The following is a 14,629-nucleotide window of genomic DNA, read 5'->3' as shown; positions in this document are numbered from 1 at the left end:
CAAGGGGTGAGGACATTAATTACAAGATATAAAGACAGATTGATTCTTCTTTCAAGGAACTTAGGATCTAATGGTGGACAGGATTCACGTATACAAATAATGATGATACAAGCAAGAGTGAGATAAATGCAAAAGAGAGGCCCAGGTAGAGTGACAGGTCTTCAACTTACTGTCCTTACATCTAATACACCATTACCAGCCCCAATCCCATTCCCCAAACCACCCTTAATCATGGGCAGGATGGCCAGTTATCTCTATGGTATAATTTCAGGGTTATCATCTCTACCACCACCACCACCATCTTTCCTTCATCCAGATGCCATTGGGCAGAAAACTTGACCCTTAAGAATCTATTACTTCCCCTGTCCCTGCCCTGCCCCCTTTAAAATGCAAACACTCTGGAGAGGCATGAGCTCTTAAATTAATTGAAGTCAATGTGTTCTTTGCACATCTGATCCAGTGAGAAGAGCTGGGTACCTGAGTTTGCTTGGGTTCAGTGAGGCGGAAAGAAGAAGGGAATGAACAAAGGGGAATGAAAGATGACAAAGACTGTGTTTTCCACAATTATTCCTGGTTCTTCACTTCCATGTGCCACACATTTGTTTTTTTTAATTAATAAAATTCAAGTGCAAATACATTAATATTCAGTGTATTTTGACAGAAAAGCATATGATGTTGAGTGACTGATGAATCATGTTGGTTAGCTCAGACAAAGGCAGGTGTCTATACCAGCTGAGGGTCATCAGTGTTGGCAAGGCTAGCTAGACAAGGAGAGAGTGCCTAGCAATCTTGGAGCTGACGAGATACCTGCCACGTCTTCCAGATGGGTGGTCTCCCTCATTAGAAGATGAGCTCCTTGCGAGCAGGGACTGTTAGTTTGATTTTTTCATTCATGTCCCCAGAGTTCAGTACAGTGCTTGGCATACAATAAGCAATTAATTAATAAATGCTTCATTCATTCTTTGGCAGAGGAAAGTCCATGGATCTAATGCTCCATGACCACTGGGTCTTTCAGGTTGAAGCCCTCTTATCCATCCATCTAGCCAGGAGATCTTAACTGTTCTATGTGTCATGGACCCCTTTGGCAGAGTCTGGGGAAGTCAATGTGGACCCTTTCTCAGAACAATATTTTAAATGCATAAAATAAAATACATAATATTTTAACTTCCCAATAACATGCACATGACTGCCACTAAATTGACTGCTGGCATGCCGATAGTAGCCAGGTACATCTGCTCCTTTTCAGGAGTTCATGGAGACCAGGCTTAAGTAGAGGTTCATCTAATCTTGGACTCCCAGGGTTCTTTCCATGGCACCACATTGCCTAGAAAGGCTTCCCTTGGTCAGTACTTCACTTGACCTTACAAGATCCTCCCTCAAACAACTAATACAAATACCCATGGAGTCATTCTCTTTTCACCTTCACAGATGGACTCTAGAGGTTTCCCCTAAACTGCCAAGTCCTAACTTAGAACCCTGCCACATCTTTGATCCAAGAGGCACCAGGTGGCTGAGTTTAAGGATTGTTGCTATAACCATGCACATGGACTGAGCAGTCCATGTAGTCACTGATAGATAACCCCAGTGGGATTCTCCTGGTGCTTCACACCTGTGTTTTTCCTCCATACTCTATGGATTAAATCCCCCAGCAAAAGATTCTGGCTTGGACTTTGGGAGTATCTTCTGTGTATTGCCCTCCCCTTCACTTTCGTGAGTGAACTTCCTGGACTGTCAATGGCTTGGGACTTGAGACACCCAACCCTGGCCCTGAAGGCAACAGTAGTGGCTGAGCTGGGGTGAGATAGACTACTGCCATCTCTTCATTTTGCAATGTGCGGAGCTGAAGTCCAGACCGATGTGGTGACTTAAGATGCACATGCTTATTTAAGGTTAGAACCAAGATCAGGACCAAGATTCTCCTACCCTCCAGCTCAGTGCTCTTTTTGTCATATTACAAGAACCCTTAATACTAGCAAACACTGTGTAGCAGAAGCCTACGAGGAGGTCTGGTTTCCCTTGTTGCAGAAGCAGCAACATTACTGTTTACACTGCCTTTAATGAATTTTCAAATTTCTTGATCTTCTTTTACGTGTTAAAAAAAACTCTAAAAAAATAAAATATGATATCATCCCCCAACACACACACACACACACACACACACACACACCCCTCTTTCAAGTTTAATCTGATTCCTCATTGAGGACTAAAGGTCACTCTGAGCTCTCCAAGGGTACATATGCCAGCAGAGTTAAAACTTGAGCAGACTTTATAGAGGAAAGGCCTTCAGGACAGGCCTAGTGATGGGCTATGTATTCCCTGTCCAAGAATCAGCCTAGCTAGGTCTCAAGAGGCTCATCACCAGAGAGCTATCCAATGAGTGATGAGTGGTTGTGAGCCACAGTAGTTCATGAAACCCCTTCCCCCCAAGGGGACTGTGAGCTATAAAGGCTGAGAGAGTACCCACATTCATGACACCCCCTAAGTGCTACAGTAAAAAGTGCCTTCCTCTTAACTTTAGCCGACTCAACAAAAACCAATAAGCTAGTCCATTTTTCTTTCTAATTGCACTCTTAGGATTGGCTGAGGGAGAACGGGCTGGCTAAACCAATCAGCAAACACATTTTCCATAACGACTTCAGTGAGTAACTGTCACTACTTCATCAACAACTATCAGGAAGAAACGCAACATGTGCCTCATTGATCATTTCATGGAAGAGGCAAAGCGAAGGAGGTTACATGATGAATGCCTTCCGCTCTGGAATAAACGTCTTCCAGGCTCAGCGTTCATCACGTGGCACTCTGGTTCTGACTACCTTCTATTCCGCTGACATTATCTCTTAAATAAACCATGTGGAAACCTGGGAAATTGGCTCATTTCTTGTTTTCAGCTGTGGTAGAACCACACTCAACCTTGCTAGCAGAAAAATGAGAACAGGGATAGTACAGGACAAGAGAAATTCCTCCCCGGAGACACATTACTCCCAGCTTATATGAGGTTGCCTTAGTAAGAAATGGCCCCTGACCAACCTGGGCTGAAGATATCTTGCTATTTTTCTTTGAAATGAACTGTTTTCTTTTGTTTGACAAAGAACCATGTTGCTCTGATACTTGAAAAGTGACAAGGCCAGGTTCATGTAGACCTACAGAGCAAGACCATCCTCTCCCATAGAGATGTAGCTCCTGGTGTCTACTCCAGGAAGACTCACATTTAGAGAACACAGTATTAAAGAACAGAAACTCGGAGGTCTGTCGACCAGTCTCAGCTCTCTCCCTTACTAGATGTGTGATGTTGAACAAGTGGCTTAACTACTCTGGGCCTGCTTTCACATTAGTAAACTGGGGATACTTCCTCACCTATCTCACAGAGTGGCTCTGTTCATATCAATTCAACAAGCCTTTTACGTGTTTGTTTGTTTGTTTGTTTTTGTTTTTGCATGTTTGTTTCTTTCCTTTTTGACTGGTGGGTGCTGGGGTTACTGGTCAAAAATAAACCTTCCCTGAAAGAAATGGAAATTCTATTGGGAGCAGGCAGCAAGTCCATAGACAAGGGAAATGTAAAGCACATATAATGGGGGGTGGGACGTGGGGAGGAGCAGGGTGGTGAGGCAATTTTCCACATGGAAGAGGCTGGAGAGCCTGCTTTAGGAAAGAGAAAATGACATATCATAGAAGGATCCTGCTGCCTCATTTGGGGTACATGTATATGTTTGTAGGCAAGGACCAGGTGATGACAAGACAGACTACGATTGGCTGAGGTGCATTCAAAGGCCATTAGCCACCCAGGACCTGGATCCTGACTGAGCTCTTTGCTTCTTTTTCTTCTTGTTCAATCGTGTCTGACTCCTTGTGACCCCATTTGGGGTTTTCTTGGCAGAGATACTGGAGTGGTTTGCCATTTCCTCTCCAGCTCATTTTACAGGTGAGGAAGTGACTTGCCTAGGGTCACACAGCTAGTAAGTATCTGAGCCCAGATTTGAACTCATGAAGATGCAACTTCCTGACTCCAGGCCCAGGGTTCTATCTGCTGGGCCACCTAGCTGCCCTTTACTGCCTGGCTGCATTCCCGTGAGAGGGGAAGTACTATAAAGGGACAGGTCTCAGAGCCATCCTCCTCCGAGGCCAATGTAATGGCCTGGGAATATAGGCCTTGGTTCTTTGCCTCCTCCTCGTGTTGGTCACTGCTTGTAGGTGAAGGAGGATGGAGACAGCTAGGACCTGATGAGCTTTGAAAAGGGTGAGACCCCAGAAGTGAGGAAGATTGAGTCTGTGCTAGGATTTGCTGGTTGCCAGACAGTAAGGAGTGATGGTTCCAGGTGATCTGCCTAGCCCAGTCCAGCAAGGGAAGAGGTACAGATTCATCCATCCATTGGCCAGGACACATTTGGAAGGGAATTCAGTGGGGGTAAATGCTACGTTGAAACTGCATTATCTGAGCCCTCTCTCCCCAGGAGCCAAGATAGTGTATGGGAGAGTTTGCCCCCCACATGCTGGGGGCTAATGTTTAGACATCTGTTTTTGCCTTACCATTAAAGTAAATATCCTTTTGTAAGAGCTCATTAAGTTAACTGGTTAAATAGAATTAGGGTGTTCATTAGAAATTAAAATAGAATTAGGGCAGCTTACAGTGAAGTGGAGCATACAAGCTTGAGCTGATAGCATTAGAAAAGGGGTTCTCAAAGCATGGTCTGGGGACCCTGGGGTTCCACAGGACATCCATGACATCAAAACTATTTCATAATAATACATTTTAATTTCTAATAAGGTAAATATCAGTAGATATAACCCATATAAACAAAAGCCCTTTGGGGTCCTCAGTAATTTTTTAAAATAATACTTAATTTTTCCCCCAATTGCATGTAAAAATTTTTAACATTTTTTAAAAAGTTTTGAGTTCCAAATTCTATCCTTCCCCTCTCCCTGAGGCAGTAAGCAATATAATATAGGTTATACATGTGTAATCATATAAAACATATTTTCACATTAATCATTTTGTGGGAAAAAAAGGAAAAAAAGGGCAGAAGGAAGAGAGAAACAAAGTAAATTTCTGAGAAAAATAGTATGCTTCAGTCTGTATTCAGACATCATCAGTTCTTCCTCTGGAGGTAGACAGCATTTTTCATCGTAAGCCCTTCAGAATTGTCTTGGATCATTGTATTGCTGAGAACAGCCAAGTCATTCACAGTTGATCATCCTTACAATATTGCTTTTTTTTGGTGAGGCAACTGGGGTAAAATGACTTGCCCAGAGTCACACAGCTAGTGAAGGTTATATGTCTGAGGCTGGATTTGAACTCGGGTCCTCCTGACTCCAGAGCCAGTGCTCTATCCACTGAGCCACCTCATTGCCCCCTACAATATTGCCTTTACTGTGTATAATGTTCTTCTGGTTCTACTCACTTCACTCTGCCTCAGTTAATATAAGCCTTCCCAGATATTTGTCCTCAGTAATTTTTAAGAGTGTAAAGGGAGACCAAAAATTTTGAGAACTTCTGCATTAGACAAAGACTTCTCCAACCCCTAGAGTATAACCCTACCCTAGAACCCTGAGGGAAGTGAGTTAAGAGAATCACTATACATACAAAGTAATTTCTGGGAGGGCAGAAGAACACCAAAAGGGGAGGGGGAGAAATCACAAGGGGCCTCAGGTAGAAGGGAGCACTTGGGCTAAGCCTTGAAGGGAGCCAGAGCTTAAAGAAGTGGAATAGAGGAGGGAGAGTGTTCCAGGTACAGGGCATAGCTTGTGCCAAAATACAGAGGTAGGAGATGGGGTGCTGTGGACGGGAAAACAAGCAGGCCAGTTTGATGGGACCTTGGCTGACGTGGTGGATTAGATGAGAAAATAACTAGGAAAGCAGTTGGGGATGGTGGGATCACAGAGCAAGAGCTAGAGCTGGAAGGGACGATCATCCCTAGGGTTAGGATAATAAGCCTGTTGTGAGCATTTATTAAGTGCCAACTATTTACCAGGTCAATTAGTCAGTCAAAAAACCTTTAATTGTTTACTATGGCCAGGCACTGTATAAATACCTATGAGAATACAAAAGAAAAGGCAAAAAAACCATCCCTGCCTTCCTGGAAAGTACAGTCTAATGGGGGTAGACAATATGTAAATAACTATTCACATAGTGGAGAGATTTGTGGTTTTTGTCCTTCATTCTTGAAGAGGACTGTGACATTAGAAAGGGGATGCTGTGACTTGCAAGTGCATTGGATTTAAGTGAGGGAGGGCCATGCAAGGTCACCAGCCTCACTTTCTTCTCCAGAGCCATCTGGGTCCAGTGGCCCGATATCACTCAGGACAACTGGAGAGGGCCCAGGATGCAGTGGGAGACCTTGTTCCTTTTAAGCTAATGTCTTTCCAGGTTCTCACTTTGAGTGAATAGACGGAGAATAGATGAAGGCAATCTGAAAGGGAAAGGTATTCTGCCACTGGGGGACTGGGAAAGGATTCCTTCAGAAAGTAGGATTTGAGCTGAGCCTGGGCTTTTGCCTTTGAAGCTACCGTCTGACTCCCTCTAGTCCAGATCAGCCTTTCTCTGCATTCCTTCAGCCCAGAAGATGTCTGGAGTTTGTTGGCTTTGAACTGGACTTTGCACGTTACTTGAACTGTTTGTGAGTGTTCATAAGTCATTTTTGTGTCCTTGTTTTCTCTGTCCCAGCAGACTACAGGCATCTCAGGGCAAAAACCAATTTTCTTCTGCTTTTATAAACAGCCACAGTGCCTAACACTGTGCTCTGTGCTCCAAAGTAGTTCAATAAACTCACTCAAACCACTCAATCACTTTAAGTGTGCACAGCTCTTTTCAGAGCTAAGTCGTATAGGGTGTTAAAGACCAAATTAATGGGAACACCTATTCTATGGCCTTCCCAATACAGTTTGCATTCACATATCTCTCCTGAAGCTTGTGACTTATTTGGTGCTTTAAGGGTTTTATTTTTTTTTTAAGAAATTAGGGGCTGGGAGGAGGCCTATTTCATAGCCTTTCAGAATGAAGCAACTGCCAAAAACTGATATCAAGGTAGGGGAAAAAGATACTAGATTAGAGGGTCTATGAAATCCTGTGCAATGCAACTTAAGTTTATCTCTCCAAGTGTCTTAGTTAACTTCTAATTAGCTGCTTGAGATGGTTGTCATGACAACTGCCTGGAAGGTTTAACCAACCGGATTTTTCTAACACTGCTTTTTGGGTCCAGCTAGGACTGTGGCAAGGGGAGAAAAATGCCAAAACTATTTCCTTTGTTTATTCAGTTTCCAAGGATTACAAACTTGCCAGAGTAGCCAAATGTCTGCCTTTTATCCAGAGGGAGATGGATATTTTTAGCCCTACCCTCACCCCACCCATACCAAAAAGAAAATTGGTCTGGCCGTGAGATTGGTTTTTTTTGGTTTTGTTTTGGTTTTGGTGAGGTAGTTGGGTTTAAGTGACTTGCTAAGACTCACACAGATCATAAGTGTTATGTGTCTGAGGTCACATTTGAACTCAGTTCTTCCTGACTTCAGGGCTGGTGCTCCATCCACTGCGCCACCTAGCTGCCCCAGATTGTTGTTTTGGTTTTTTTTTAAGCAGATTATTTTCAGTTAAATTGACAAACCAGCTAACTCATCTAAAATTGCTATACTCCAGAGTTGCAATGAGCAGAATCACAGAACTTCAGAGATGGAAGGGGCCTTGGAGGCTAGCTAGCCCGGACAATAACCAAAAAAAAAAAAAAAGAATCCCATGCCATTCTATCCAACAATAAGTTGTCCAGCCTTTGTCTAAAGACCACCGGTGAAGGGGAGCCCACTCCCTCACAATCCCACCACTTCCCTTCCATTTTTGGAGAGCTCTTTTAGGAGGTTTCTCTTGACAACAATCCTAAATTTGGCTTTTTGAAAATTCCAACCACTGCTCCTCATTTTGCCCTCTGCTGCCATGCAATGCCATCTAAACTGTTCCACGTCATATTCCTTCAGGTACTGGAAGACAACCATCACACACACCCTCATTCTTCCCTTTTCCCATGCTTAAACCTTGGCCTATCCTTCAATGGATCCTCTCAAAACACCAACCCAAAGCTTTCCTTGGCAGCCTCAGAGCCCAGTCTCATCATTTCCATGCCCTACCATTTGTTTTGTGCTGAGCCTGACTCGGTCTAGTCCCTTTGTAGTTTATGTCTGACTAAGGAACAGAATGATGCTCATAGGTCATTGAACAGTTAACAAAAAGAAATTTACTCACCTGGAGGAGAAGAGTATTCAAAAAAAAGGATGGGCAAAGAACTGAAAATTGCAGGGGTGCCCATCAATTGAGGAATGGCTGGACAAGTTGTGTTATGTGATTGGGATGGAATACTCCTGTGCTATAAGAAATGATGAGCTCAGTGATCTTAGAAAAACATGGCTAGACTTGCACAAAATAATGAAAAGTGAAATGAGCAGAGAGCCAAGAGAATGCAGTATACAGTAACCGCAATTATTGTTTTAAGAACAATTTTGAGTTTTTGACTATTATAAATGCCCAAATTAACTACAAAGGACATATGATGGGAGATGCTATCTATGTGCAGAGAAAGAACTGGTAAATAGAAGTATAAATAGAAATAAACAGAAGATAAATAGAACAATTGTTTTACATATATACATATATGCATATATGCGTCTAATGGTAGCCATTCTAGGGTGGGGGTGGGAAGGAAGAAAAAAGGAAAGAAAAAGAAAGTTATATGATAACTTTATGATATATTTAAAAGGAATAGCAAGTTGTACATAACAGATTTGCAGTTTCATGTACAATCATCTTTTTTTCCCCTATTCTACTATGTTATGGAAATGCATGTTTTATTTCTTAAGTTCAGAATAAAATTTTTAAAAATAAATTTAAAAATAAAAAAGGACAGGCAATGAAGATAAGCCGATTCAGCTGAGTGAAGCTTCCATCCCTGCTTTGCCCATTTCCCACAAACCAAGCATCAGAGAGAGCAACTGGAGTTCCCTGTGGCAGTTTGGTAGTTGGACAATGGTAACAAGATGTTAACAACCTAAGCCTTTAGTTCACTTAAGCCAAGCAAGTCTAGAAGACAGTCTCTAGAACCAAGACAGTCTAGAGGACAGTCTCTAGGACCAGGACAGTCTAGAGGACAGTCTCTAGAACCAGGACAGTCTCTAGAACCAGGACAGTCTAGAGGACAGTCTCTAGGACCAGGACAGTCTAGAGGACAGTCTCTAGAACCAGGACAGTCTAGAGGACAGTCTCTAGGACCAGGACAGTCTAGAGGACTTTTTAGGGAGAAAATAGCAAGGGGACAAGAGTTAGGACATTACTTCTACTGCAGCATGTTTGGGTAGTCATTCTCCAGTACCTACCCTTGCTTTCATTTTCTACATGTCTGTTTTAAAACTTTAAGTTGGTAGGGGAGTTCTTTGTGGTTTCACATTGCATTTTTCCTCTTTGGAATAATTTTCTTTCATGCCTTGAGAATTTGCCACCCTCCCTGGGCTGATTTTTCCTGTAGAGTTTTCTTCCATGCAATCCAACTCTTCCTTCCTCTGAAGCCTGTGACATCTTCTTTCCCCAAAGTCAGAGTACATATCAGATGGCCCAGGTTTCCTCTCCTTCTTTATCACAAATCCTGAGTTAGTGCCCAGTGCTTAGCACAGTGTCTGCTACATAGCAGGCGCTTAATAAATATTTACTGATCAATTAGTCACTTTCCTCAAGGTTCCCATCATGTTCTTCCAAGCAACCCATTCATCCTCATTAGTAAGAATTGGATTCTGAATATATTTTTCCTCTTTGTTTTTTCCCTTCACTTTTTGAAAGATCACTTAATCCTTAAGGCAAATCAAGAAATTCTCAACTGCTATTCTTTTGTCAGAGCTCTAATAGATTCTGGATAATTGAAGTCCCCTGTCACTATTGAGTCATGTCTTTGTATCAGATTATGGTGTTTCCTAAGATCCTTATCTATTTCTTCCTTCTGTTCAGATGGTCTATAGTATACTGAGACAGTAAAATTGCTTCTGTTTCTGCTTCCATCAATTTTTACCGCAATGTCCTCCACCACACTTCTGTCTGGTTTCTGGATTTCCTTCCATGAGAATCTTCTTAATATACAATGTTACTCCACTCTCTTTCACTTATCCAGTTTTTTTAATTGATATAACTTGGAGTAGGGGCTCTTAACCTAAGGATCTGTGAACTTGATTTTTAAAAATAGTCTGATAAGTGTATAAGGGTATTGTAAGTGCAAAAGGAACATTCTGAGGAAGGGGCCATCGGCTTCTCCAGACTGCCAAATGGGTCCAGAACACAGAAAAAGGTCAAAAACCTTTATCAAAGTTGGGAGATTAAACAACTGCAGAAAACAGAGAATAGCCCATAAGAATAAGAAGGGATCTTGGAAAGCATCTCCACCTCTGTTGTCATTTTGTAGTTGAGGAAACTGAGGCCCAGAGAGGTCATGTAGCTGATCGAGGATAGAATAAGGATGCAAACTGGAATTGTTTGACTCTTGGTCCTCTGTATTTTTTGCCCTAAGCTTCACTGCCTCTCCTAATGCTTTGAGCTGGAAAGATAAATTGGCTCACAACTAGAAAAGTTGAGATGACTGTTGATAGTGGACTTCAGAACCTGCTTAGAAAAGAAAGCCCTGGGCTATGACCCTAAATCTCATCATGCTCTCCCCTCTGAGTCCAAAAGAGTTAAAATACTTTTAAAATAAGGGAGTATGCATTAATAGAGGAAATACAATGGACAGAGACTGTGAGATGGAGGTGGAAAATATAAATCAATGAATGGATGAATGAAGCATTTATTATGTGCAAAGCACTGTGCCAAGGATTACTCATTTTGAAGAGGACCAATGATATGATGGGTGATGTCTTGACTTGTGTGTGGATTGGATTTAAGTGAGGCAGAGATGCACAGTCATCAGCTTGATTATCTCTTCTAGAGTCATCAAACACCAGTGGCAAGACAAAAGTCAGGATGACTGGTGATGGTCCGGGATGTAGCGGATGAACTTCGTGTGGCATCCTTGATATCTGACCAAGCTCTACGTGCTCCAAAATGCCTGTTTCAGCTGCCGTCATGGCTGCTGGAACAAACTGTTCTCATCTGATCATCTGCCCATTTTGCTGGGGGAAGTCTTAGCATGCTTGGGGTTGACAGCCCCCAAAGTCTCTAATGGGTTTGAGACTATGAGTTGCCTTCCACGTAGTTCAGCCCATCTTTGGAGAAGGTTTTACCAGGGTGTGGCTATAGTTTCTTGGAGCCCTGGGTGAAGGTTGGATAAAGGGAGGACACCAAAGGTGGATGAGAAATCCTGGAAAGGGCTCAGCAGCCCTCACACTAGAGGGACTTCCTCCCAGAACACCCCATACAAATACAAATAGAAAAGAAGAGATAGTCCCTTCTTTCATGGAGCTCACCTCTTAATGGGAAAACAAAACATAGGGAAGGTTCTAGGATCAGGGGTGGAGAACTCAAAGGATTGCATTTGAGGACCTAGAGAGCCACATGTGGCCTCGAGGCTACAGGTTCCCTACCCCTGTTCAGTGTAGATCCAGGCTCAAATTCAGGCCCTGATACTTACTACTGATATTTACTTTTTTTTCCTCCAAGGTATAACAGGGTTTATTATTTCACGTTAACACATTAACTGGATTTTTGTTCAAATAAACAGGGAGTTCTCTTTAAATAATGATCTTATACTCTGGCCAGTCCAAGAGGAAATCAAAGGCAGTTAGTGCATCCAGGGGAGAGTCACCAATCAGGCATGAAGCTCCAAGGGAAGAGATGAAAACTGATCTGGGACTGACAAGGGACACCTTTATACTTAGGGGCCATGGTGAGTATGGTGTAGAAGGCAGTATTGTCCAACTCACATAGAAATGGGGGACACTGAGCCATATATAAGAATCTTTGTGGGCTGCATAGTGACTTAGAAAACCACATATTCACATTATTTATGTTCTACTGTATTTTTATTTATTTTGTTAAATATTTCCCAATTACATTTTAATCTGGTTTGGGCCACACTTGGGAGTGTTGTGGACAACCCATGTTTGACACCCCTGGTGTAATGGATAGAGCACCAAACTCGAAATAGGAAAGGCCAAGGTTCAAATCTCACCCCATGCTTATCAGCTCCAAGACCCGGGGAAAGTCACTTCATATCTCATTTTCTTCATCAGTAAAAAGTGGGGGTTGGATCTGATTATCTCTAAGGTCTCTTCTGGCTCTAAATCTCTGGTCTCATGACTCTCTTTGAGCCTCAGTTTCCTCATTTGTAAACTAGAGATATTACTTAACCTAAGTTGCACTATTGTTGTGAGAAAAGTTTTGTAAGCTTCAAAGTGTTATAGAAATGCAAGCAATCAATAATGACTCTTAGAATGTTATATCAGGCTTATTATCACTGTTAGTTGTCCTGCAAAGGGAGTTTGTGTGAAATCTGGAAGAGGCTAATGTTCTCCCCGAGAACTGATGTGAAATGAACATTTTCTGCAACTCTGTACTTTTTTCAAAAATAATGGACATGAAATAGATATCTGACTGTTGGGAAAGAGGGTGTTATTTACTATCTTCACTTGGGGCACCATTAATTAAACCTTTGGGATGCCCTGCTGTAATTATCGGTGGTATAGAAAATGATGCACATTCCAAAGCTTCAAGTGCCAGGCCATCAGTCCCCTGGCTCAGCATAGGGCCCAGGAGCCTTTGTTGGTTACAGGAGGTATTTTTAAAGGGATGAGACTGCCTCCTGCAAATCTTTCTACTGCTGTTTTTGAATAAATACAAAAATGCATTAGTTCATCTCATCGGCAAAGCCCAGCTTAAAACACCAAGAGTCTAACGCAAGAATCAAGAATGACTACATCTGAACAGAAATATTTAAAGAATAAAAGTATGGAGAAGAGTGGGACACTGAACACCACAGGCAAGTCCCACTAGAGAAGTCTCTGAGAATTTCTAGCAAATGGTAGGTTCACAGTAATTGAGAGTGGGATGAAGTCAAGCCCTGCTAAGAGAGTCAAAGCAGTGACAATGGTGTGCATTTTGGAAAAGAGTGACACAAGGGAAGACTGGCCTCTTCTCATGACAGTCAAAATAAGGGAGCGAAGTGTCTTCTACGGATTGGATCCAATTGTATCCAGTGACTCTAGCAGAAATGCTACTGACATTCTGAAAGGAAGTCTGGAGGAAATGGACTCCCTTTCCAAAAATTTATGTCTTAACTGGTTCTTCCAGAGGGAGAAAGGAAGCAACCTGCGTAGCCAATGGGTTTGGAATCCACAGATACATTTTAGGGGGCCCATGGGAAAAATGTACATCAGGGTAGCTAGGTGGCACAGTGGATAGAACACTGGCCCTGGAGTCAGGAGGACCTGAGTTCAAATTCGGCCTCAGACACACAACACTGACTAGCTGTGTGACTCTGGGCAAGTCACTTAATCCCAATTGCCTCACTTAAAAAAAATGTACATCCTTATTTTCACTAACCTCAAGATTTAACATCTTCAATTATTTAGAGACATTATTCTAGGAGGGAGGGAGCCCATGGACAGATTTCAAGGGGCCTGTGAATTTGGATAGGAAAAAATTATATCTATATTTCAATATAATTGGTTTCTCTTGTAATTCTATATATTTTATCTTATGCATTTAAAGACATGATTCCGAGAAGGGGTCATAGGCTTTGCTAGACTGCCAAAGGGGTCTATGACACAAAAAAAGGTTAAGAACTCCTGGTTTAGATTGATGGAAACTAGTTGTTTCTGCTCTGATAAAGGCAATTTATGCCCATCCAAACTTCCCAAGTGATACATCACAGCAACATGACACTGGTCCATCTAACATCTCTGTTAGTTACTTGCCTTCATTTCTTTAGTGAGCACGATATTTTCAGGGAGATCTGGGAAGATTTTTGGAGAAGAACTGAGTGATGACGTCCTTCTTTCTGGAGACAATGGACACGTGTATAACAACATTTCAGCTTGCTGCCTAAGGCCAGATAGTTTTCCATGTAAGGCCATAACTCTAAAAGCAACAGGGGTAAAATCTGTAATCAGCAACCTTATGAAATAAATGCAGGAAAGTATATCAGGACATTTATGTTCAAAGTGAGCACGTGCCAATCTACCAACACGTCAATTAACCAGAAGTCAGTTGGGTCTTCGGGGTCCTCAAACGTCCATATTGGTGTTGAACATGAAAGTGAGTGAGGAAATATGGGTGAGGAGGCAAATGGGCTGAAGGGGGGTGATGAATGCGGCGGAAGAAGCTTGTAGCCTCAGCAAAAGGAGTTCAGAAGTGTAAGAGAGTCCAAGGTCATACTCCATCTTGCTTAAACAGAAGGAAAAGGAAGGTTCTACCTGGGTGGTAGTGTGTCATAGACACATAGCCAGGAGGGTCAGAGATGGCATTTGAACTTGGGTCTCCTGAACTCAAGTCTGGCACTTCTTTCTACTATGGAGTCTTGAGAGGTATTCTGTCTTGCTCAAACCCTGCCTTCTGACCCCTAGTTGACTGCCATTTTCTATTACACTAATAAGGAGACGTGGTCACTTCAACCTTTGTTATTGCGCTCAAAGGTTAAGAATACATCCAGTTGTCTCGATTTGCTACATTTCTTAAAAACCTTTA

General features: G+C 42.3%; 1 protein-coding gene across 1 annotated transcript in view; it reads right to left on the bottom strand.

The window, feature by feature from the left end:
• CFAP54 (cilia and flagella associated protein 54) overlaps positions 1-14,629 on the bottom strand; it is a 288,300-nt gene that overhangs the window by 14,625 nt on the left and 259,046 nt on the right. The window contains exon 67 of the mRNA XM_078150421.1: positions 13,861-14,023. Coding sequence (XP_078006547.1) covers positions 13,861-14,023 — 163 coding nt within the window. The remainder of the gene's footprint in view (positions 1-13,860; positions 14,024-14,629) is intronic.

This window comes from Phascolarctos cinereus, unplaced genomic scaffold, assembly GCF_003287225.1.
Source record: "Phascolarctos cinereus isolate Bilbo 61053 unplaced genomic scaffold, phaCin_HiC Scaffold_1;HRSCAF=81, whole genome shotgun sequence".
NCBI classification, from domain to species: Eukaryota; Metazoa; Chordata; class Mammalia; order Diprotodontia; family Phascolarctidae; genus Phascolarctos; species Phascolarctos cinereus.
The sequence above is the reverse complement of the archived record's forward strand: the minus strand, read 5'-3'. Positions and strand labels throughout refer to the sequence as shown.